We start from the raw sequence: 25,965 nt of genomic DNA on the forward strand, positions 1-25,965 counted from the left end.
ACAACATTAAATTTGATGGCCCTAACAATAAATCTTTAGTCTGGTCTTTAAGAAGAACTTTCTTTAAAAGTTGACTTCTGAGAGGTGTGTAAAGGGTGCAAAACTAGAAGTCACTTCCATAGTGTTCATGTACTCAAAGATAAAATCATGAAAAAAATGTTTACATTTTGATAGAAACCGCTAATCCCAAGCTACGACAAAATATGCGGTTTTGATAACAGTACGAGAAAGTACAGCTCAATAGGTACTGCACCCATAGGCTTAATTCAGACCACCAGTGCTGGCTTTATATACGTTAGTCTAAACAATCAGTTTGTTTTATGAATATTTTTTTTCTAAAATTACAAAAAATTAACACAGAAGCATCCTGATGTGTTAAGTGGGTGCTATGGCCATCGTAGTGGGAGTTACAGAAACTCCAAAGCCCTTTCTGGTACCACCCCTGATAGGCGTGTCCAACCAGACACTATAACTGAAAGAGTCCTTGATGAGGAAGTAGCCATTCCGCAAAGTTTTTGATGAGAATGCAAGACATTGTGGCGAGTTTCTGATGTTCTGGATTCTGAGAAGGCGGCCTGGGGTCCTCCCAGATCTCACAAACACACCGCTGGGTGAGCACTGCGTAAGAGCACCATAGTCGAAGCCGGTGGTGCATCTTTTGAAAAAATTAATATCTTGAGTGTGTGAATGCTGAAGGCTCTGACTGAAAGACAGTAAAAAAAGAATCAACAACACCTCGGTAGGAAACACGGCCACCTGGCGACAGATGTCCTAACGGACATGCAGCCTCTTCAAGGTCTCGGGGGCATGGCATGGATGAAGAGCAAACGGAGCTCCACGTCCTTCTGTCTGCACTATGGTGTGATGGTGGTGATGGTATGATACTGATCCCATACAAACACCTTGTATTTGAATGTCACCTAATAGATACAAATCTGATTTTTATTATCTTGTTTTATTATTATTATTATTAAAAGCCACCATGGAACTGTAGTTGAATTGTTTGGGAGAAGATGCATTTTATATGTTTAAATTAAATATATTTCTAAGAACTTCTAAACTTTCCAAGTTGTGTTGGCTATTGGCGGCTGATTACAATTTGGAGTTGAACCTGAAAGTGAGCATTTTTCTTCAAATTTTCAAATGTGCATGTGTCAATTTAAAAGTATTAATTTGTGGTATTTACATTTTACTACACCTTTTATTTTACAGTTCACTACTACAAATGTTTACTCGAGTTCTGACTTCTGAGTATTTGAAAAATTTGTGTTATGTTAAGGTTATTTAGACTGGTTTGATTGGAGCTCTCTATGGCCAATCAGAAGAATTGATTAAATGAAGCAGAATACACAAGACATTCCTCTGTTTGTAGCAAATGTCCGCTCTATAACGTCTACCTGGGTCCAGCAACAGTATGCAAGGCATCGAAAAAACGCAATAAAAATTGCTACATGCAGTGTGTGTGAAGCAGAAATCCCTTGTGGTGGAATGCAACAACATTTTGATACCAGGATCCTCATTATACATTTGAGAAGAAGTTGTCGCGTCAAAGAACACAACAAGTATGAAAGGCAAGGCCAGACAAGTGAAGTTAACCCTTTAGCAACCCAGTCATTCCTCGCTCAGCTGTCAGTTAGGGGGACATTTTAACGACAGGAACGTCACCACAGGGACAGCAAGACGTCAGAGGAAATATCAGCCAATATAATAGAATTGAATGCCCTTGATCAGTAACCTTTCAACGGTCCTGATGACCTACTACCTATTTGGAGCCAAGCTGCATCTTTCCCGGACATAAATGCAATGTATATCTGTCCCTGCAGCAGTTATAACAGCGTATGTGCATATTGACAGCATTTTAAAGCAGATCCCATCGATTGTTTTTTACAAGTGGCATCTGGAGTTTGAGTGCGCGTGGCACGTCCCTGTTGAGCTTAACCGCACTTCACTGATCAAAACGTCAACCACCACAATGATGTTATTCATCGTCAAGAACTCACAGGGGGCCACACAGCAGGGGCAGGTTCTGTTTCGAGAAAATCATGAAAGGGGAGAAAATCCTCTAAAGGACGAAGCTAAGAACACGGACGAGGACAAGAATGAAGCGGATTTAGCCGGCCCACCCTCTGTGGCACAAACACTCCAGTTTGTTGTGGCCAAGCTAGTGCTGGCACAGTAAAGCATCTCCAATATAACATCTGTTGGGAGACGGACCGTCCGCCATACTAAACACTTCCCGTTAAAACAACAGCGCCAGCCTAGATAAACACGAAAGTGTGTTGTACGGAGCAAAAGTCTTAGGTCATCATTACATCATTAGGATATCACCAAGAAGTTGTTTAGGGAATTTGTATCTATTTAAGTAAATATATATTTAAAAAAAACAAACAAAATCGGTGAAAAGTATTTTCATGCGGCCTCCCCTTACATTTGAGGAGCAACAGGAAAAGGCTCAATCTAAAGAGCTCTGAAGTGCTGAAGGAAGTCTGGACTAACATAAGATGATTATTACAGAAAACTTCAGCTCGGTCTCAACAAGAGTTCAAGATGTGATTAGTGCCAAGAGAGGTGAAACGACATATTGACAGTGGCCTGTAGAAGCCTTTTTTTTTTTTTTATTCTGCGTACATATCGAATGTATTTTCGGTTTGTTTATGTCTTAATAAAGACAGCAATATTTATATAATTACATACGATATTCATACTTTTGTTAAAACAACAAATCAAATGGCGGCATCCGCGAGGTGGAACGGTACTTGTATCTGCTTATACAGCTTATTCCGAGATGCCTTCAACAATCATGCAATCAGTGGAAATCAACCTGAAATACGCTCACACCGATCCACGAGCTCAGAGCTCACGCATCTGATCAGCTCATCAGCTGCAGACGTTAACCCGCTCGTTTAGAGTCTCCTTCAGAACACAGCGGTACCAGGAGCAGCGAGAGCGGCTCCCAGCCCCCAGAGAAGGTGCCACGAGCTGGCTCTCCGCGCGCCGATCTACTGGATGAAGTTGTGCAACATGGTGGCGGAGGCGACACCGGAACACAAACCGCATGGCAAACGAACCCGCGCTCGTCAGAACCCATCGCCACACTAAGCGGACAGCCGCTTGGTTTCTGGCAGAACAACAAAAGCCCCTCCCCCACACTCCCGGGAGCAGCACCAGGCCCACGTCTCGCACCAGGCCCACGTCTCGCACCAGGCCTACCTCTGCACGCCGCGCACAAGTGCACACAGCCAGCCATTTTTCAGCAGAGGCAAATGTAGATGAGAAGAGGTACAGAATTCCAAAACCAGATATGTCTATATTTATAAAGAATAACTCGCCACTGAAGCGCAAGAAGTATGCTATGCTAAAGAACGGTAGCCACGGACCGCAAACATGTAAATGTTGGGGAATATACGGTGTTTGGATGTACCTTTACTTTGCTGTTACACATCGTCTTAAATTGTAGCAGGTCTAAATGTAGAAATGTGCTGTATTTTGCTTGGTCTTTATCACCTTATTTAGCCTATAGTAGTTTCTTGTGCTTTCAAATGCTTAGAAACAACCTAAAGTGTTGAGCACATTTTGATTTTATTTCAGAGAAGCTCAAAGATTTGCTAAACTCTAGCCAAGCTTAAATGCACTAATACTAATATACAACTGAATTGACATTAGTGACAAGTTTCATAGCGGACAGAATTTATGTAGTATCTTTACATAATACATAATACAGTGAACATTTATAAACTTAAATGTTTGGTTGTGGTTCGGTATAGTACTGTAAACCATAAGTGAACAGTAAATTCACTGTACTGTAACAAGTAGAAATAATCCTTTATATAATCATGTATAACTGCAGGAAAAAAACAGCAATTATTCAGAAGCATTATGGGTGCAATTATCAAACTATACTCATTAACTTCAGTACTTCAATACTTACCCTTTACAGCTGAGTATTAGTTAATATCCTTATATTGATATTAATGAGTGGCTTTAATTTGAAAACAGACAGATGTGAAAACTGCCTAAGACTCAAAGTCCATAAGCTGGTGCAGGTTTATATATTTTCATTAGTGCTTTTGATAATTGTGAAAAGAAAAATCACTATTCGGATCATGTGGCTGGCTACGTGTGCATGTGGCTGGCTACGTGTGTACACACCTGCCTTCACCTTCTTGGCATGGGAGTGCCGTGTGGCGGGGAGGGAATAGTGAGCCAGTGGGTGGAATTCAGGACGAGCGCTGTGAGAAAGGGGGCGGGGAAAACGTGTGATCTGAGTTTTTGTGAATATTGCCTACCCCTAATCCTCACCAAAGGCCAATTTATCCGTTTGATCTTCCGACAAAGTGGGGCTCTCTTTGGTACAAAACAAGCACACACGCGCACGCCCGCATGGGGGGGGGGGGGGGGTGGGTGCAGGCTCTCGTGTTCCGTCGGCGTGGAAACACTGGCGTTTCCATCGCGGCGGTATAATTTAAAGGCTTCTGCGAGCAACACGTAGCTGAGGCTGAAACCCCCGTCACCCCAAATTACCAACACGATGTAATACTACCTGGGGAAGAACATTCACTTCATGATACATTGGGCTCCACTGTCATGCCCAGAGTACAAAACAACAGAGGGGCGGGAGGCAGGGAAGTCATTAAAACCTGGATGAGCGCCGACATTTGATTTGTCACTGACCGCACGCCAGAGTCCTTTTATTTTACTGAAACTCACCATCGGGGCAGCCCAGGTGCTCTGCATGGAACGACACAGGTAATAAGGGCTTGTGACAAATGGAACTATGATTCAGAGCCCCCCCCCCCCTGGGCACGCCCCTCACCTTCCCCCAACAGCAGGCAATTTCTTGTCGCCACACCAAGCACACATTTGCACTGGGGCGAGCGGGCGAACTCGGGAGACACGAGCGGTCATCAGCCCCCGGAACTGCACGCCATTACTTGCCTGAGTTGTGTGGTGGTTTGCGAGGGCTGTGACACACGCTGGTGATCCTTCACGGCTTTCGGCAGGAGATGGACGGACCGTTATTGGCCACCGTCGTGACTCGTATGCACCGGGCCTCAGGACGGGACGCGTCCCGTTTATTACACAACCGTTTCCACACACAGATTACCAGTGACACGCACGCAAAAGTGTGAGCAATGCGAAATGTCACATGTAAAAGGCCATGGTTTTTCACCAGTAAAACGCTGATGTTAAGATTTACTGCTAATCCACTGAACGTCAATGGAATTTTCTTCGACTCGGAAACCCACTGCCATTTGTCTCTCTCCCCGTCACACACACGCACGCGCGCGCACACACACACACACACACACACACACACACACACACACACACACACACACACACACACACACACACTCCTGTTGTGGATATGCTGGAACAGCACCATAAGACCAAGCCCAAGGAACCCTGATGTTCTTTTCTGTGGACAGACACACACACACACACACACACCAAGCATTAGCAGATACCCAGACTCGCCTGAGCCACAACTGCAAATTACACACCTTTCACGGCACAGGCCACGCCTCCTGAAACACAATCAATATGAACCAGCACCATCAGAGCCATGACGCCGTGATTAGGCTCCAGTATAATCACATTCATTCAGGTGGCTCCGAACCCAAACCTCTCGGGCCGATCATCATCTCCAGGTCGGCATCCAGCAGAGCGATCCATGCACAGAGGCGGCCACCGTGCCCAAACATAATGCCACAGTGTCGGGCGATCTTGGTGATGAGAAACGAAGAGGAAGGCACATTGCATTATGCATGGGCCTGTTCACACACACCCCTGAACCGCAATCCTCTAATTTGAGTCAGGCAGTGTGGCTTGCATGATTTCATCACTCCATGGGGCAGAAGCTCTCTTTCTACTGGATGATTGGTGGCACAAAAAAAAACAACATCTCCACCAACCTCTGCATGTGTCTTAAATCAGCCCTTCAGACCTCTTCGATTCCCCACAGCACATAGCAGCTCCAGGCTGCCCGTACACTTTACCACATTCATTGGATCCCTGTCCGTCTCAGCCAATCAACATGCTTCCCTACCACAGGTAAGGTCCAATTAACCAGAAGCATGAAGACACTCCAACTAATTAACTTTTAATTCACCCACCCCCCCACCTCACAATATCAAGCTGAAACGACCTCATTATGTCCAATTCCGGGCCTTCCTGTTCTATCCCCAAAAGAACACTGAGGAGGGATTCAGTGGGTTTAATAAGCAATAAGGATGAGTGAAGTCCTGGGCTACATAAGGAATGCATGGTTTTACAATGCCACGGTGCACACTGACACTAGGGTTCAATCCAAAAGCTGAAGGCGTTCAGCAGAACACAGACGAGCTGCTCAATACGTTTTATTTGGAAATCGTTATCACAATATTAGCAACTGCAGAACGGAAACCATCTAAGCAAACGAGGCCTGTGTAAGAGGCATGCGTCAGCGCTTTAGGCAGGACGAAGCCGAACGCCCAGCGGCTGGAGAGCCGTCCCTGACCGTGAGACCACGCAAGAGCAAAAGACCTGAAGACCTGTTCTCAAACTCTGGGTTAGTCCTGAAGGCCAAAATGTTTCCTGCGATAGACGGAATGAACAGAAATGGCAGAGGCTACTCGTCATGCCATACCATGGACCATGTCGGTGTTGAAGTGAAAAGATGCCGTTTCTGCTCGTGTAAAGATTATTTTGTGCTTACAGGATAAGTCATACGAGTCTTTCATTGTAGATCATCAATAAATCCGCATTGCCATGCGAGACGTAACCGCAGTTACGCTAATAAACATCAACACGTGAAAATACAAAGCAGGGATCGCAATAATAATCAGAGTGAGACTGGGATTGATCATTAAACCCAATTCACGTTTATTTGCCTGACGCGTGCCGGGAATAATTCGTCTTGGTATGTCTGCTCTGTTCACCGCAGGACGTTTAATGAGAGAACGCCGAGGTGGACGCCACACCAAGGCAGAAGATACATAAAGCAGTTTGCATTTTACTCCATTTCAGTTAAGTTTTATGTACAGTCCATTAAGTGCACTCAGTGCTGCACAACCGTTCAGTGCATCAATTCCGGTATATAGTTTTGGAAGAGTGGGGAACCACGAGAGAAGTACTTCAGTGGTCCCATGGGCATTCTGTGGCTGGTGGCATTCTATAAAGGCGACGCGCTCAGGCGGGACGGCCGATCTAAGTGGCTTCCTTTGGGACGGGAAGCTGCGAGGAGGCCCAGTGCTGATAGACCTGAGAGGGTTTCCGTGCTACCATCTATTACTATTACAAGAACTATGCCATCACGCACAGTTGAACCGCCTGAAGGCGAATTTCAAGTGACATCTGTACCTGGAGTTCGAAATGACATTGTAAATGAGGGCCGTATGCTCGGACTCGCTCCACTTTAATACGGCCCCCTTTTCTTTTCTTGCTGCATATGCACTTGTTGAAGTGATGACTTTCATGACTGATAAACAAGGGCTGGTCCAGGGCGGGTGCCTCGTGAGACCGACGTTAGGTACCGCAAAGCAGGAGCGAAGCAGCGGTTGCGAACGGCGGCGAGGAGAGATATCTCGGAGCCCACGCTTCACAGGTGGGCCTGGTTCGGGCCCAGTCGCGGTTTGGATGAAATTCAGGGACATTTGTTCAAATCGGAGTTTTACAGGGGAGGAAATCAGACAGCAGAGAATCAGGGAGGCGGCTGCCGCGAAGCAAGACAAGCCAGCCCACCCAGGTGAGGCAGGATGATTAGTGCCTGCTGACGGCCCTCGCCGGACTGCCAACGCCCTCGCTCACGGAGCCGAGGGGAGTTTATGGCTCAGCATAGCAGACGGCATCGTTTCCCCGTGCTTGCTGAAAAATTATTCCAGCTCATGTTTATTTTCAATACTTATTCCATAAGAGATACATTTAAATGTACTAGAGTCCATGCGGTTATACAATGTAACAGCTGTTTAATGGAAACCGTTATACCTTCACGTCACTCTGCACATGGTTCTGATGTGTTACTGTATTTAAAAAAAACACTGTGGGAAGACATTAGTCATACTGCTTCAGGAAGTGCAGAAGAGAAAAAAAAACACAAAAGTTGATGTGGAAGTTAGCTGTCTATCTCTAGACAGAAGGACTGAGGACCAGAAGTATTACAACAGCCAATGAAGGTTCAGTAAATAACCTGAAAACCGAGCCTCATTAACCACATTCTCTAGAGAGAGGACAATCCTATACACCACTGTCAGCAATAACACTTTTTAGGGCTGTGTCATTAATGGAAGATTAATTGTCGTCACAACTTTGGCCAAAATTAGCACTGGGCTTTAATTAATACCTGCAGCCACACGCAATCCAGCATTCCGTGTTCAGATATAATACATCAGTGGAAACGATGCTAAGCTGATAATCGCGATTAATAATTACTGTCACAACGTGCCACACAATAAGAGAGCCTTTTTTAGGTGTTAATTGCACGAGCCTGTCTGCTCCAAGAGGGGTGTGAAGCACTCTCGTCGTGGGTTCGGGAGTCTAGACATCAATGTGAAAGCAGCACACAGAGGAAGACTAGGGAGGAGGTATGGGAAATCGCTGAGAGAGAGAGAGAGAGAGAGAGAGAGAGAGAGAGAGAGAGAGAGAGAGAGAGAGAGAGAGAGAGAGAGAGCGTGTGTGTGAGAGAGAGAACACAAAAGAGAAAGACGTAGCGATTGCAAGAGAGAAATCAGGGATGAGCTTGCGCGCCACACCGCACGAGCTGCGTATCGACCGTGTCAAAGGCAGCGCCGGTTCTGTGGGCTGCGGACCCATTAGAGCCCATGATTTTCTCCCTTCTACGTCCCAATGCTTCTAACCCCCCAGATTCCCACCGTCTGTGGCCGCATCCACCCAGCCCACCCCACCAAAGAAGGGTGTCGATGACACAGGCTTCTCTTAAGCAAGATTAATTGCAGCTAATGCACAGTGCCTGGTGGAACAAGGCAAACCACAGATCCCATTATGCAGCTGCTGGTGGCGGGGGGGGGGGGGGGGGGGGGGGGGCTTGGCCGCTTGATGGCAGCATGAGAAGTGAGCCCTGGATAGGCTGTTCCAGCCACACACACACACACATCTGTCAAGAGGTGTGTGTGTGTGTGTGTGTGTGTGTGTGTGTGTGTGTGTGCGCATGCTTGTGCATGGGGCATGTGTGACAGTGGCAGTCCATCAGCTTTTACCCAGTTTTCTTTCCTCTCCTGGCTGGTGAGGAGAGAAATAGACAGTAGAATAAAGGATGGGGAGGGAGGAGAGGAATAGACAGTAGAATAAAGGATGGGGAGGGAGGAGAGGAATTGCTCTCCCAGCAAACGCTGCCCCAGTGCACATCTGCAAATGGTGGATGATTTCATATTTCACACTCATTCAGGAGAGAGCACCCCTGGTGAATCCCTAATGACCTGGAGGATTTCAAGAGAGGTGGCAAGAAAATTCAATCGGATTTATAGTGGCACAACACCGGAATGACAAAGAAATGCGCAAGACGTGCGCACGCACACCGCTGTCCGAGGGGAGGGGCATTCGAGGGGGCGGGATCATGCAGATGTCCGTGCTGAGGGCCACCGGTGATTGCCCCTTCACTCATCACCTGGAGCTGTGATTGAAATTGTTGCCATCAGCATTGTGGAACCACCCTCTGTCTCCAGGCTCCTGCCTTATCCCCCCCCGCTCCATACACACGCGCCACCTGAACAGTAGGCACTCAAGCGCAGGCACGTGAGACGACAGTGGTGGGCACGTGAGACATGAGTGCAAGCACGTGAGACGAAAATGGGGGCACGTGAGGCGAGAATGCAAGCACGTGAGACGACAACGGGGGCACGTGAGACGAGGGCTCGCGCACGAACCCGCAGGCTGGCCTGGTTCAACGGTTCAGTCAGTCAGGACAAACGGAGGAGGTGACGAGCTCGCTCCGTGCAACATCCACCATTTTCAGTATAATCTCATGTAAGAAATTAGGATGGCAGGGTGCCACGAATAGCTTCTTCCTCTTCCAGGCAACATCAAACGGCTCCTGTCCTCCTGTCTGTTTACCCCCAGAAACACCCGATTTCACAACAAAAGCTTGTGGATTTAATGAATGGCTCACAATCAATCTGAAGAAACAGAAATGCCTCTGCTAGGTGACAGAACCCTCGCCCGTTCAGAAGGAAACCTACGACTTCGGGGAGACGCAGAGTCTATAAAGCCCTGACAGATGCCAGATGAAAGCAGGTAGTGGTGCGTTTGAGGCTGCGTCTTTTGAGTTTTCAAGCACTCAAATTTACTCCAGTTTATTCCCAAGTACTCCTCATTCAAATGTCCTTTTAATGTCCTGGTTTTAGAATCAATTCTTTTGCTCCGAGAGCAGACTTGGAGAGTTTGCCGCCTCATGATCCAAACAGATAGGACTTAAGCTGTTCATTTCCACCGTTGTTTGTACATGAACACGCAAGCCGGCATGTAAGCCATTCCCATCTCCATAACAGCGAGTGGTTGGTTGGTTCTTCTGTGGAGAGGGAAGCAATGGTAGTTTGTAGGCATGTCTAATTATGGGCAGCAGTTAGACGAGGCTGCAGCCTGCTGTCTCCTCTCCCACAAACTTTCTCCCTTTTAAAGCAGTCGCATCTACAGAGACCCAATTTTCAGTTGGCTCCAGTATACCCGAGCGGGCTCATCACCAAACTTAATTACCCCGCTACTTCAGTGAGTACATCTGTCCCATATCTTCAAAGCTCTGGTGATAAAGGTGTTCCGTTCGCCTCGCCGTTCAGCGCTGGCCCAGCCCGGGAGGAATGACCACGCAGGCCTACGCACCAACACCTCGGTGTGGCCCAGTCCGACAGTGGGCTCAGGACGATATGTGCGTTTCAGTGGCGATGCCCATGCAGCAAACATGGAAAGAGAGGTGGAGGAGCGTCAGCATTAGCACCAGGACCACAGCAGTCTTTTAAAGCCTCGACTTAAAAGGTCCTGAGATTGCGCGTTCACCCACATCTGCCTCCAACTGTCAAGAGGCTTGAAGGCGGCCACATCAGGACTCCTCCCGGCGTGTTGGGCGAGCTCTTTCCCAATTCGCCACAACTCATTCCCCTAAGACGCCCTAGTCATTGCAGTTGGTAGGCTTTTGTCTGATCACCCGGGGCCCTTTGATTAATTACAGCTTTAGCGGCGGGGAGAGGGTACGAGGCAATCTGCTAAAACCTTGGACAGGACATATTCCACCGAGGCATCGAGGGCCATTAATAAATCAAGGCTTTTAAATGCGAGAGATTGGCCGAGAGCCAGGGCCATGGTGCCAACAACCCGTCTCCTGCGTGCCTCGGGCTGGGAGGCAGCTCTCGTGAATGCGGCCCGATGAGCTCCTTGCCGGGGGAACGTGCGAGGAGCCCAGCGGTGTAGAGGTCCTGAAGCTGCTCCGAGGTCACCGCTCACCGTCGATTATGCGTTTTTTTAAAATCCCGGCGACACTACGGGTAATATCGACAACCCGCTAGCCTCTAATGTCAGCCCTGAACTGGGCAATTAAAATGAGAAAGCCTTTACCCCTGACTTGCATCTTAACGGGGCACGGGAAGGAGAGCATGTCGGAGGTTTGATTCAGTGCGGAGGTGGGAAGAGAGGGAGACGCAGTAGACGCGAGATAGAGGGACCCCATCGTCACCCTAATCTCAGGGCACACCGCCCCTGGCTGGAAGCCTCTGTTCTCATAGGATACGCCTAATCAATGAGCTGGACTCTCCAGGACGCTCCTACTGCAGGCTCTCAGCTCATATACCATTTTGCTCACCTGACACCCCCTGACCCGGGACCCAGGAACCCAATCAATGGGCAAAGCTGCAGGAGCTCACAGGCATCTTGATTCGAGCTAGGGGTCCATGACCGGGCTAATGCGCTCACAGAAACTCCTCGGCAAATTGCCCATTTAGCACGTCCATCCCGAGCTGTAGGACTGGGATGAGCTCTTCTATAATAAATCCCAGATCAGGCTGCACCCAGCACCACCACCAACACCGCCCGTTTTCCCACTCAGCTCGCTGGCTCACCTGCCTGGCCTCCATGTGGAGACGAGAGCCTCGAAACGAAAGTGCAACACTGCCACCTTTTGAGACCAAAAGGGAAAAACAGCCAAGAGGAGAAGGAGGAAATACGAACTAAAGAGCAGGCAGGGACGCCTCTCTCGCAGTGCGGGACGCGGCGCGGGACGCGGGGTAACGAGGAGATCCCCACATAACTTCCCACCTGTCGTGATGTATAGATCGTACAGAGAGAGGGAGAGGAAGTGCTAAATTATGACTGATCTGTATGAGCTTCCTGGGAGTGACGAGCTGTCTGGCACAACAGAAACAGTCAGTGAGGCTGAGCTGAAGAGAGCTGGAGCGGTAGAGAGGCAGACAGCAGTCTGGTAGGACTTCACAGGAAAGGTAAGACTTCAGAGCGCCAGATCTCTGCTTTCAGTCAGCGGGGAGGCGCGCAGAGCTAGAACACAACGGGACAGAAGGCTTTCTGTCGGTGGCAACACACATGAATACGCGCGCACTAACGCACACACGCTCGGCCGCTTTTAGGACACCATATAAATTGAATCCTCGGCCAAACAGGCTTTTGGAGGGAGATGTACTGTTAACATAATCCCTTAATGAGAAAAAAGGTCGTGTTGAGTCTTCAGGCTTGAATCTTCAACAAAACGGCTTTCGCTTTTCGTTCTGAAAAATATATTCTGGGGTATACTTCAACATTCATGCAAACACGGCCTTATGTGGGAACCAACCAGTACACATGTTGGTATAAAGAACAAACCAGGCCTGATTTCTTCCAGGAAAGCTGCGAGTAAACTCCTGACCCTGGACACCCGTCCCTGGACACCCGTCCCAGGCTCGGCCCTTTGCTCTGCTGCTTGTTAGCGGTGCTATTCTGCTTTGGGCGACCCGAGCTCTAACGAGCAGCCTGGACCAGCGAGACCGCATGCTGCTGGCCAAGGGCCAAGGGCCGGGGGGCCGGTCTCCCCTGCAAGGCCACACGCCAGCCTGACAGAAGGCCGGGAGCTGATCACAGCAGCTAGAGCACAACCACGTCATACTAATAATCTGTTCCACGGGCTCGGAGCGCGGCGAAGCGCCGCGGCTTCACGGATATCGCGGACGAGAGCCCGCCGTGATCGGCTCCCATAGAAAACGTGTTCAAATCTTTTATATAATAGTCTGGACAAAGTCTATGAGATCCATCTTGCATGATGATGATGCAAATGATGGCTTCGAATCAAGTGTGCGCTGCCATGCTGTGAAAGTTTCGCTTGAAAACAAGACGGCGGACCCCCGAGACACCTACCTGCTTAAATAAAAGGTTAAAAAGGCAATTAACGCTGACATTTACAGGTTTAATGGGGTGGCCCCGGTGTGAATATTGCGAGGACAGGATCGGGCTTGACGGCAGGGTGGACCCTTACCTTCATCAAAGTCGGCATCGTCCTCCGTGTGCTGGGGGAAGGGGAAGCAGTTGGTGATCTCCAGACGGTCATCAACCACCAGGCCCAGGAGCACCCCCTGTACCACCTCACTGCCCTGGCCCTCCTCCTGATAATGCTTGATTATCTTCAGCACCACCTGCACACACACACGAGACGTTCAGGCTGAAGGTATCGGCAGGTATGCGAGTGAATGCGTTAGGCAACATCTGAGAAGCACATAAAAATAAAGTGCGTGGGATGAGAAAGGCATCGTACGAAGGTTCATCTTCACCGACGTGTGACGGGGGAGGAGAAGGGTCGGAGGGCAAAGGTGAACATCAGAGCACACGCTCGTGTTTGCTACAGCGGCTAACGGGTAAGAGCCTATTACAGGAACCACCCACCGCAGCCACAGGTCCACCAGCCTGTACCCCAACAGCTACGCAGGGGTGGCGGATTCACGGAAACCCAATTACCCTGGCGGTCTCACCGTGTCCCTGCTGGGGGGGGGGCTCCCGGCATCTGCGCCGGGCCGGACGGACCGCAGGGCCCCACGCCCGGTCTGATCTCACAAGCCTGATGCTTGGTCTGATCTCGCAGGGCGTCGGCTCCGTCCGTCCTCGGCACTGGAGTTCAGGTTTTTACATGCGGGGCATCACAGTTTCAGTTATGCTTTTATATGGCACTCTGGGATCGTGCGAGGACGATATATGGACGGAAATAAACCGTAATATAACCTGAGGTTTTTCAGAGGATGGGGCCAAAACAATGGAAGATGTATGTTTCAAAGCCGAAAAGCTACTCTTCTGCTGATCCAGGGCTATAGAGGGTCAATAAACTTTTAAGAAAGTTAGTCGTGCAGTTAAAGAGGTGCCTTATTCACTGCATGAGGCAGGTGACATACTGATTAACTATGCTGTTAAAGTTTTAATATGCTGCTCAGCCCAAGCAAACGCTACAACTAAGCCTAGTGCCATGCACTCCGGCGTTATCCAAGCCTGTGCTTAAGGCTGTTAGGGCCGTGATGAATGTGAGCGCGGCGGACACCGGCGCCTCGTGTTCCCTGGCCCCTTTAGCTACAGATACTCAATTCACAGCCTTGGAAAGGCCCGGGGTCTAATAGGTCTCCGCGGAGGCACCGTTGGGGCCGTGCCGTTGCACAAACAACCTGAGCAGGCAGTGATTAGAGAGAAACAGGCCTGCAGCTGCTAGCCAGACGCCAGCGCGCGTGTCCCGTACCCAGCTGGAGCCCGGCATCGCCCAGCATGGGCGGCTGTTACAATGCACCACTTTAGGTGGTTGATTTAAGGCCTGGTGCAGGCCGGTGGGGGGGGGCAGGCTCCCCGCAGAGGCAGCAGGGCTTTCAGGACGGACGGTAGGTCGGAGCAACGGGGCACAACCAAAAACCCGGACCAAGTCCCAGGGAGGAAAGGTCGCGTTCAAAGCCCACCGCTTTCTCCCCACAAGCCCACGATGGACTTTAAGGTCAAACGGGGAATGAGGCGAAAGGACCGCCAGCGCAGCCCACGGTCCCGCCGGGCTTATCGGACTCGCTCGCCACGGGGACGCGGTGAGGGAGCTCTGCCCGCTAAATCTTTTCATCCGCTGCCGAAACGCCTGCTGTCCTGAATGGAACGGACAGCACAGCAGGGTCACGCTGGAGCGAATTACGGGTCTCGGGTCTCCGGCGGGACCGTGGCGCCGTCCCCTTGAGGTCACCGTAGCCGGGACCAGTTAATAAACAATGTTATCTTTAAATGACTCTCAGGTAATGCAGAAACGAAAGGAAATTAAAGGAGAAAGCTATTTCTTGTGGAGAAATTAACCGTTGTTTGAACGCTAGCCGTCCTCGGCGGCGCGTACTAGCGCTACGCTACGCTGCAGTGGTACGTCCTTTCTTTCTTCTGCTCAGATTTCTCTGTCCCTGTGTTGCCATCTTTTTTTTTTTTTCTCCTGTGCTTCTTGTCTGGTCTTGTTTCAAATATACTGGTGAACTGACAAGAGTGTCTTGTCTTCTTCTGCATATAATTTGTCTGTGTCAACAGCAAACAGGACACACTCTCTGTTTTCTCGATTTAGAAGGAGCCGAGTCCAACCAGGGAACAGCGCTCGCCTCCGCTCATGTGTACAAAGTGTCTACGGCAGACAGACAGACAGACATCAGGCATTCTGCAGAGGCACCTAGATCCCCATTAGGAGGTGGAGGATGAGGATGATGATGATGATGATAATGATGGTTAGGACAGCTGTTCACAGTGCATCTGGGTGTGGCCCAACTGATTGGATGCTCACACCACAGAGACTGCTACTTTTGACTCATCTCTGCAACCAATTGGTTTGCTGGAAAGAACTTCCCGTTTTGTATTCCCCAAATCCCGCCCGTCTCAGCAATGCAGTCAGGTGCACAGCACCAAATTCTGGGCCCGATGCACAAGCAGTGCCAAACTGTCAAATTACTATGTTACTGCAATGGAGTGGTGGGAAATGAACACAAAAATATATTTAGAGTTTACCTCAGATTACAGATAAGGCATCGAGTTATTTATAATTTCGTATTATGCAGTTTCCAGGACCGACAATTGCGGTAGTATTGAAGTGTTTAATAACCACAGGAGCTCATTTAATGTACGCTATGTGCTTTAACATTTGGGCTCCCCTTTTTTTTGAAAAGACGTTTGTTTTCCCTCATTTCTCTTTCCTGCCTCTTATTTTCTGAAAACCAGATTTAGGACTTTTTTGGACAACCACCTTCCACAGCATGGACACAATGCGCACTGAATGAACGCCAAGTCAAACGGGCCTGCTTAAAAAGCCTGGTGGAGAAGGACTAAACCATTTCATGCAAGGGGTGAGGGTGCCTGTCCTCAGAGACCACACGCAGGCTAGGACATGCTATTCAATCCATCAGTCTATTTATTCAAAACATTACATTTAAATTAGTTAGCAACATTTATTGTTATCTTTAAATGATAATATTTAAAAGGAAAATAAACTTCCCAACTCCTCAAGGGCCCTCCCCCTACTTGGGGCCCTGGTAACTCAGTCCTACGTTTCACCTCACTACGATGAATGTAGTCACCTGGAAAACCAAGTCAGCTCCGGCTTTTTCCTCAAAATGATTTAAGCCATCAGTAACACACAGTTAACCTTCACTCTTCAACACTGGATTAGGTCAGATACCATGCACTATATAAACGTCATGCAAGCCTTAGGCGGAGTTTAAAAATATATAAATCAACAGAGGGAAGTCGGGCTTCAACCTCCACGATCGCATCTGCAACCAAACGAGGGAGTGAAACTCCTACATCTGACCTCCACCTTGTGCTCACCTCCATCTCCAGCCAGGTGTTACACAGGCAACAGTAACGAGGTGCTTATTGATGGCACGCTACCGTGTGGCGCTCTGTTCCATCATGCCGCCTCCACTGGTGCTGCCTGGCCTGAGCTAATGAGCCGACCAAACCCCGGTGGGTCCACTGCAGAGGCGAGTTCCCCTCGATCTGTCCTCCGCCACGCTGCAGTGGTTGGGGCTACAAAGTGCTGAGGTATCCATATATTTGGGGACCCACCCCGTCTCAACAGCAAGCTGTGATGCAATATCGAGAAACCACGGCACCCCAAATTCAGGACAGGAGAATTACTTATTTACCTCATTCTCCACATTCCCATTCAGTCCACACTACTAGTCGTTATAGAGGAAAGAATGGCCAGTGAAAATAAAGTAACAATGCGCTCAGATGCTTTACATAGACAGTCTTGACACATAAAAAGACCAAAATTAGAAAGAAATTAAAAAAAATGAAAGAACTTGTTCTGACACTATTCACATTTTTAATAATAGCCACATAAAAGTAGTATGCATTTTTAGATTAGAATGTAGCACATTCACCGTTGAAAGAAGTTCCTCATTAAGCATCCTGAATGTTTTTAAATGTTGCCACCAGCAGCTATTTGCAATAAGGCCAACTTATTCCCAAACATTGATGAATGTCTGCCCCCTGTTGGCCACCACAGAACTGCATGGTAGGCTTGATACACCAGAGTCCTTTTACTGACGCATTTAATAATGTAGTTGACCAGATAAAAAATCTCCCATTTGAGAACAAACAACATCATGATCATAACAGTAACAAACAGATATCAGAAACAAACCTGGGCTATCTGCAAGAACCATAAACCTAATGCAAGAAGAAAAATCCGCCATAATTGTAACCAGGATATTACAACGAACTAGACTATGACAACCTAATACTCTTCTAAAACAGACCTTTGAGTGCCCTTACAGTACCAGTGCTCTTCATTACAGCAGGAGGCCCGAACCCTGCACTGGGGTGACAGGACGGTTCCCCCGTTCCCATGTTCAAAGACACCAGTTTCAGATTCAGACACCAGCTGTGTGCTGAGCTCCAGGTACAAGCAGGTGTAGGATACACATGGTGTATCCCAGATCTGTGACCCGATTCAGACAACAACCATTTAGGCAGAAACACAAGATGGTAAAGAAGGTCCTTATACTTCCTACACACAACTGGTCATTATATGTTTGGGCAAAAGCGTCATCGTGTTAATTAGGTGATTTGATCGCATTATAATCGGCTAAACTACAAGTATGGGTTTCTAGTGGACCTAGATGCAATAGCTAATGAAAATATGTAGGACTGATTCACTTCAGAGAATTATTCAAACTAATGATCCTCGACTAGCTAGGACAGCCATGCTTTATTCGTTGATGATGCCTTTTGTCGTCAGCACATTTCCTTTCATTGTGCGAACCCTTTGTTAGACATTCTTTCGTCCTCGGTGTTAATTTAATGTGTGTGTGTGTGTGTGTGTGTGTGTGTGTGTGTGTGTGTGTGTGTTCGTTTTAGCCAGCCAACGTTATCTGGGCATCTACATATGACGCTAGCTGCCGTTAGCCAGTAAACCCAGCTAGCTGCTAAACGTTAAGGTAAGTTAACAAGTTAGATTCCTGCGACAAACTAAATTAAAGTGAATTAAACAGCGTGTGTTTTCATATGTGAACACTCACCAGTCCGTCTATCTGGATCCGTTTAACTTGTGCATCAAGCGAGCATGGCGCGGCCGCCGCGGGTTCCTTACGCGTAGCCATTGTTGCGAGGGGAGAGAGAATGGGCGCCGGAGTGCTTCCGGTGTAAAGATGCACACCCCGGTAGTAATATACGAGTTTTTAAAAAGTAGAAATTATGATATTTAAGCGAGCATCAGTTGATCACAATATTTGGCCGTGGCCAGATATTTGACATTGACCGCAAATATCCAGCAGTATAAAATGTAATTACTTTAACTGTTAAGCACAGATTTTGAAATGTATACTTATTGTTTAAGTGAAGATTACTTTTTGGGGGGGGGGGGGGGGGGGGGGGGGGGGGTCATGATTAATTATCAGAAAATAACCTGTTACACGCCACTTCCATCTCGCACTTATGTAACAAGATTTGGATGATGCATCTTCATCCTTCAACACCACTTTTTGTACATTTTATAGCAAAACATTGTGTATGAAACTCCAAAAAGTTCCTTGATTCACTGTTATTTTTTGGCATCTTTATTAAAAACGAAGCTTTGAATCATAGAAAACTCAGCTTCACTACAATGAAACTGACAGCTCACCCACTAAGGCAATGTACATCAAATTAAAAGTGGAAAGGCAGGGACTTGTCAAGATTAAACGGTATTATATAGCACAGGCTGAAGATGTGGGGTACAGTTGAACAAACTGGAATACTAACAAACGTGAAAATAAGTAACAGTTTAAAGATTTAGAAAGAAGCATCTGCTATATGGGTGTTCACATTTAAGCACAAATTGCATAAATTCCCAAATTTATAGTTTTAATAAACCTTTAATAACCATAGAACATCCTTAGACATCAGTCATTAAAAGAGATACAAAATGTTGAGTGTCTGCATCATTCAACACTTACACCAAAACGTCCAAAAATAAACCTTTGTCTCTCAAACATGACATTATCAAAAAGGTAAAAATGTATACACCTAATCTACTAGTATTTGAACTGTAAAACCTAATTAGGTAAAACCAAATGTTAAAACAATTTGTGGAACATGATGGAGAGTTTGTGAAGTTTCAATGGTTTTGAAATTGTGGAAATACAAGTGACCAATGTATAAGCCCCCTGCTACACACTGTAAAATCTCTTCATTATTAACTTGTCTTACAATTGGTCCAAAAACAGGACAGATACAAAAAAAGAAAAAAAAAAGACCAACATAAAAAAAAGAAAAGTGTTAAATACAGCTACTAAACACAGTAACATCATGTGCCTATACAATATGGAACCGTGGACCTGGTGTGGCAACGATGTCACTGTAGGGCTGGACCTGGGATAGGTCGACAGCTTGCTGCTTCTTCAGGACCAGAAAACTGTAGAACTTGGCAGCAGCCTGCTTCCTGTTGTTATTCTTACACAATTCCAGCAGACTGATGGACTGGGCACCAGTCTTGGCCACCACACGCTGCCAAACACACAGAGAGAGACAGAGTCAGGCTCGACATGTTTCATTAAAAGAAAAGTGCTGTCCAAAATGACAAACATTACTGCCAAGGTGAAAGAACTAGTAAGAGGTCAGTTTTCATTGGGGCTAGACCAAAATTCCTGATCCTGACTCCTCCGTGTTTGCTGTCAAACAAACATGCATTCTTGGATGAAGGACTCAACAAGTAATGAGATGATTACCATTATGAGCACAGAACAAGAAGATCGCTCATTTAAACGCAGAACCATTGCTCATACAAAAAACCCTCAACCTGAGCAACAATTTCTCCCTTATATACAAGGAACCATATCTTGACATCATAACGTAGGTAGATCAGAGGCATACCTGAAGTCCATGCAGCATTTGCTGGGTTCTCTTGTTCCATCTCCTCTCCTCTTGGTCCTGGTCTGTGCCTTGTCCATCGCCCTCCTAATCATTTAAATCAATCGATTATAAACTGTAATCATATAGAAATCTCAAACATATCAAAGAAACAAGGTGCCTAGACAAGCGTAACTTTTCTACACAGTCAACACCAACAAACATGCCGGAACGCCTCCACCTCTTCACCATACATCACCTCTTCATACAACATCGAATACGACCGAGACCCTGTACGTGGGTGCCAAAACAACATGCGCGTGTTTTATTGTGACTGCTTCTGTGGGAGGATGAAGGCCCTCACCTCCTCCTCCTCGCTGTCCTCCTTGTCCTTGCTCTTCTCTCCCAGCAGGTCGAGCTCTGGCGCCAGCCTGGAGAGGCTCATGCTCTCCTCGGGAGGAAGCTCCACCTGGGGCATCTCCAGCTGCTGGCTCAGCCCCACCTGCTCCACCGGCTGCAGGCTCTGATCCAGCATGGCCATTGGCTGCAGAGGCATCACAAAAACGTATGTAGTCGAACAGACTGGACCTCAACAAGTCTACGTGACCGTGGCAAACACAGCTACAACAAAAACGAGACAATGGACAGTCATCAACATTGAGCCCCCTGGTACGAGGGGAGGCGACGGCTCACCTGCAGACTGGACTCAGGAGGCTCTTGGGACTTGCGCTTGACGCCACGCTGCCTGGAGGGCGGCGGCATCAGCGTCTCGTCCAGAGCGGTCCGGCTACCCTCGATGGACGAGGCCTGCAGCACGCTGGGCTCCTCCAGGATGGTCTGATCTGCATAAACCACAACAAAGCATTTACTCTTCAGAACCAGAGGAACTACAAGGTCTCCACTCTCTGGCCTACTACCAACATTATCATCTCAAAAACACCTAGAACACCCCAGTATGTTTCAAGTCTGAATAACTTGGTGATTGTCGAGTACACGTTCTTGTCGGAACACAAGACATCCACGCGGTTGACAACGCTGAGCGCCCGACAGGGACACGGCGACCTCGCCTGTTGGTCAGGCTCCATCTCCGGAGCACAGGCCACTCACCGATGACATCTCCCCGGAGACCTGGCTGCTCCTCGCGGGGAACCTCGGGGTTCTCCAGCTCCCTGAGGAACTCCTCCAGACTGTCTGCCTCGCCACCACGCCTCCTCTTCCGCAGCTCATCAGGTACCAGAGGTGTCAGACAGCGCGTGAACATCTGTCACACACAGATACACATGCCATAATTAAGCACTTGTAATTTACGCTTCTGTGAAGCCCAAACAGTAGCTTTCAGCTGAGTCTGGCTGTTCTCTGGTGGTGAATTCTTTTGACTGGCTTCAAATTTTAGCAACTCAAGGTCAACTCAACCCAGCCGTTATATAACAAACTCAAAGTGTAGAAAGGTCAGATTCAGAGTCCAGGAGATGCCCGTGGATGCCACTGGCCATTTTCCCTGACTATTCTGCACCTTCAGTACTGAGACGTACTTTGAGCAGGCGGCCGTTCCAGAGCGGCTGGGCGGGCAGAGCGAAGAGCTTCTCCACGCCACCCGTCTCCTTCCACATCATCAGCTTCTTGGTGGGCGGAGCCAGGTCCAGCGTGGTGACGATGTCGGAGTAGTCGCTCAGCTGTGCGCGGATGGTCTTGCTGTCCAGCTCCTTCAGACTGTCCACGATCAGCTTCCTCTTCCTCTTGGCCTTGGTTTCCTTCACTGAGAACATCAGGGACAAGGTTAAGACCACACATCACTCCCCACGTCCCCCCTCATCAATGCAATGAACACAAATTTCTGGCAATTTCACAAACTAAAATAAAATCAAAGTCCAGCAGGAGCCCAATCTAAACGCATCCTACTCCATTAAGAGCTCAACGGCTCCCCCTGGTTTTCTCCGACCCAGCAGGACTGGCCATATTTCCAGCCAGCCCCCAACATCAAATGGTCTACGAGGTCCATAATCTTACCAGTAATGTCGATGGGCTCCAAAGCGAATGCCTCCTCTACGTTGGGCACCAGTGTAGTCTGCTCTGTCTGGTCCGTGGTGTTGGGAAGGGGGTCAACCGGGCCGGAGTCTGGGCTATCAGGAGCACCAGCAGCTGGAGAACAAGTGTTGGGCAGAAGATAGAAAAAAAGAGGGAAATAGATTATTAAAACGAGGATCAAAAGTAATCAGAAATGCAGCAATTGGACAACAACCTATGGTTTCCAATTTCAGGAGGCTCTGGTACAAAGCAGAGAGAAGATTCAATCAAACTAATGATTATGATTGTTTAGTTTAGCTTTGATCTTGCCGCTTTGTTTTTACAGTTATAATAAAATGGCACTGCTGTGTAATGAGTGGCTTACGAGAGAGGTTATCAAAGTCATCTTCGTCGTCATCTCCATGTTCTGGGGGCATCATGACACTGTCTGTGATGGCTGGAGGGTCATCAAATATGCCTCCACCACCATCACTGCTCAAGAGCTTATCCACTGAAAATAAGCAAAAGTCATTGTCACCTTTCTGAACCGTAGTCATTAACTTTGAGACAAATGAAAACCAACTAAACAGATGCATTTAACTACTCATCCAGAAAACCCAGCATCAGTTCATAAGCACCAAGCCCATCCCTACCAAGTATTCCCCCGTCCGTGTTGTCCAAGTTGTTCTCTCCAAAGTCGTCATAGTCAAGGTTGGCGGGCTTGTCAGGAAGGTGGGCGGGGCCAGGCTCCACCTCTAGCAGAAGGTTGGAGGCGGAGGATCCGTGGATGATGTCCACCTCGAAGGCGTTTTCTTCCCTCATGATGCCTCGGTCGTCCATGCCAAAGTCACCTGCAAATACCATGCAAACTGCAGGTTACCGGTGTCCGACTGCAATTAGTGAACAAGCAAATGGCCACTTTTCCAGTGATCTTATTTACATTCAAGTATAACAGCACTACAATTAACAACATTAAACACACAAGCCGCAACATAATTTGAGAATTCGCACTTAGCAAATCTGGTTGATGCATTTGGAGTTTTTTTTGTTTTTTTTTTACCAAAGTCGTTGTCGGCCATGATGCTGAGACTGCCCACTTCCTCCCGCATGGTGATCTCTTCTACACGGCTCTGGTTCAGCGTGAACTGCTGCGCTACGTCTATGTCACTGGAAGAACAGATCAAAAAGTCACTTCACCTCCAAAAGGCTCCGACAAGCATTTGACCGAAAGTCACGCAAGACAAAATAATCTACACCAGACTTTAATGCTTAAGATTTAAATTCATTTTTTGGGTTTCTAGACAGTACAACTTGCTCATATGCAAATTTACAGAATGAATCAGGAGACGGGCCTCTATATGGACACGGTGTTAGTTTAAGCATATCGAAACAACTGAGACTATGGAATGGCTTAACTCAACTCCCTCTCTACACAGTACGCTCCCTCCATATTACATCTGCCTTCCATCTCCTCCAATACTAATACACAGCAAGCTATTCATAGAAATAACAGCATGCACCCTACTGGGGAGAAGCCACAACATACTCGAGATCAGGAAGGGGCTGATCAAAATCATGAAACTCTTCTGGCAGGGTGATGGCGTTATAAGCAGCCTCGCGATTGTCTTCGGGCAGATCGACAACACCTGAGGTACACAGACAATTTCAGGACAAATTAAACACCCCATCTTCAACACAAACATCCCAAGTTTCACGTAATATAGATTACCTAGATTTTTTACAACATATTTGACCTTACCTGGCCGGAAAGCCATTTTAATCTTAATGAAAGCCTCATTACAGTCGGCAAGCAGGTATTTGGCTTTTCTATGGTAGATCCTCACTACACCCAAGAGGAGATGACCAGATGTACGCAGGGCCATTTTTACCTGGAAAAGAAAAGATAAATCAGTGAAATTGTGCCACATTACATTTAAACAGGACGTTTCTCCATGCAATTATAGCTCAATAAGCCCCACATGACCGAGAAATGCCCTGGCCAGACTGAACACACCTTGGGTGAAATGATGCTCTCCACACTGCTCTCCAGGTTGCACTCAAAGACGTGAGCTTTGGTCAACTTCTTGTCCCAGTGGGCCGCCAGCCATATCTTGGCTAACGGCCCACGCTTACTGAGGACGAAGTGGGCGTAAAACATTGCCCCTGCGATCAGTCAAGGCGTAGGGGTCAGCTACACCTGTCGAAAGAGAGACGCGAGAGACAAATTTAGCCCACAATCAAAGAACTGGAACCGACCCAGTTCACACTTAGGAGAACCTTGGTGCCATCACAGAACTGGGCCGTGTTTGCACCAGTTTCTGTTGGAAACATTGGTGCGATGGTAAACTACTCCGTCTAGAGTACATGGCTCATATCTATTTGTCTAGTACGAGTCAAATACGTCCCCACCATTAACGGTATACATTAACATAAACTGTTTGTATTGCTGAGCTAGCAATTACGTCCACAACATTAGCAAACACGCCTCGATAACCTAGTTATCCATGTTGTAGTTAGCACGCTAGGTTAGTTAACGAATGATCCACGAACATCTATTTAAAAACACAGAAACTAACCAGCTAGTTACACAGCAAGTTACCAACAAATCATATCCAGCTAGTTGGCTACAGGTCTTGGCCAGACAGCTAACAGTGCTAACTTTACAAATAAAATATGTACGTGGATAGAAAACAAGATTAATATTGGCCACCAGTCAACAAATTATCATCTATAATTGAGCATTTAATTCATTAGCTATTTTATTCACCACAGTAGCTAGTTATTTGCAATAGCCAACATTGATTTTCAAGTCAAATAGCTAAATTAGCTAGCTAGCTAACCAGTCGAATGCATAGCTGATAAGCAAGGGTTAGCCAAATTAGCCAGCTAGCTGTGTACAAAAATAAATCATTGACTTCCACGGTTTTTCAGACAACATGGCTAAACCATTCGGGCATACATGCATTATGTATTAATCGTTAAGCACAATGTGAAGTTAATAACAATCGTGCATCATCCAAATCCTAAATTAATGCTAGTTAGCTAGTTGCTAAAATAACATAGCGAGTTTATCTGGCTAGTGAAGTTGTCCAACTGGGTAACTAGCAAGTGGCTGCAATTTTTCTGATAGTATTTTCCAGCTGAGTAACATTGTTCGACTACAAAAGCACAGCAAATTAAACTCACCATCCGACAAAAAAACAATCTTATGAATTTAGGGTGGTACGAGTTCTTCCTTCCCTCCTGAAGAGAAGTTAAAAGACGTCTCCCTCCTTCCTTGTCTCTCTCATTGAATCTAACAAAGATGGCGCCAGCTTTCTTCCTCCCGCTTGCGACGCTTAAAAATCAGCGGGATGTTTACAGTCAAAAACTGGGTGTGGGCGGAGCTATTGGCTGAGCGACAAGACGGCGCTGCTACACGCCCTTGGCTTGTAAAGTTGCTGTTGAAAGAGGGCAGTGTTGTTTTACAAATCAACCCCACCCCCGTAAAACTAGGTAGGCTCCTGCGGTTCGGCCTTGCATCTCTTATGGAAACACGTAGAGGAAGACTGTTTATGATTGCTTTTTAAGTGCGTGAGACCAGTATTGGTATAATTGGTACAATTGTGTCTAAATTTGTTGTGTAAGTCTGTTGTTGATTTGTTGCATTTCTGTCAGAGTTTACTGATGTAATACTAAATACTGAGA

At 47.3% G+C, this 25,965-nt stretch overlaps 2 protein-coding genes across 2 annotated transcripts in view; both read right to left on the bottom strand.

Moving 5' to 3' along the window:
* Positions 1–18,579, bottom strand: part of eif3ha (eukaryotic translation initiation factor 3, subunit H, a) — a 32,234-nt gene extending 13,655 nt beyond the window's left edge. Inside the window, exons 1-2 of the mRNA XM_077012359.1 lie at positions 18,468–18,579; positions 13,439–13,595 (exon numbers count right to left, since the gene is read on the bottom strand). Coding sequence (XP_076868474.1) covers positions 13,439–13,595; positions 18,468–18,548 — 238 coding nt within the window. The 5' untranslated portion in view covers positions 18,549–18,579. The remainder of the gene's footprint in view (positions 1–13,438; positions 13,596–18,467) is intronic.
* A 402-nt stretch (positions 18,580–18,981) lies between these two features.
* On the bottom strand, positions 18,982–25,621 carry rad21a (RAD21 cohesin complex component a). Its single transcript, XM_077012361.1, has 14 exons — positions 25,465–25,621; positions 24,293–24,475; positions 24,038–24,167; positions 23,825–23,924; positions 23,339–23,445; positions 22,932–23,129; positions 22,664–22,789; positions 22,282–22,413; positions 21,807–22,030; positions 21,382–21,535; positions 20,968–21,116; positions 20,639–20,818; positions 20,299–20,382; positions 18,982–19,932 (listed from the first exon to the last, which is right to left on the bottom strand). Exons 2-14 carry the CDS (start codon positions 24,434–24,436, stop codon positions 19,741–19,743), a joined length of 1,920 nt encoding a protein of 639 aa, XP_076868476.1. The 5' UTR covers positions 24,437–24,475; positions 25,465–25,621; the 3' UTR covers positions 18,982–19,740.
* Between the last annotated feature and the right edge of the window lie 344 nt (positions 25,622–25,965).

The sequence above is a fragment of the Brachyhypopomus gauderio genome, chromosome 7 (assembly GCF_052324685.1).
Source record: "Brachyhypopomus gauderio isolate BG-103 chromosome 7, BGAUD_0.2, whole genome shotgun sequence".
Lineage (NCBI taxonomy): Eukaryota > Metazoa > Chordata > Actinopteri > Gymnotiformes > Hypopomidae > Brachyhypopomus > Brachyhypopomus gauderio.

Excerpts from the sequence above, each read along its gene's own strand:
- rad21a (XM_077012361.1), bottom strand. The coding sequence starts at position 24,436 with ATGTTTTACGCCCACTTCGTCCTCAGTAAGCGTGGGCCGTTAGCCAAG. Across the intron at positions 24,168-24,292 it reads AGAGCATCATTTCACCCAAG|GTAAAAATGGCCCTGCGTAC; the intron begins GTGTGTTCAGTC and ends TTTCTTTTCCAG. Across the intron at positions 21,536-21,806 it reads GGAACGGCCGCCTGCTCAAA|ATGTTCACGCGCTGTCTGAC; the intron begins GTACGTCTCAGT and ends TGTGTGTGACAG.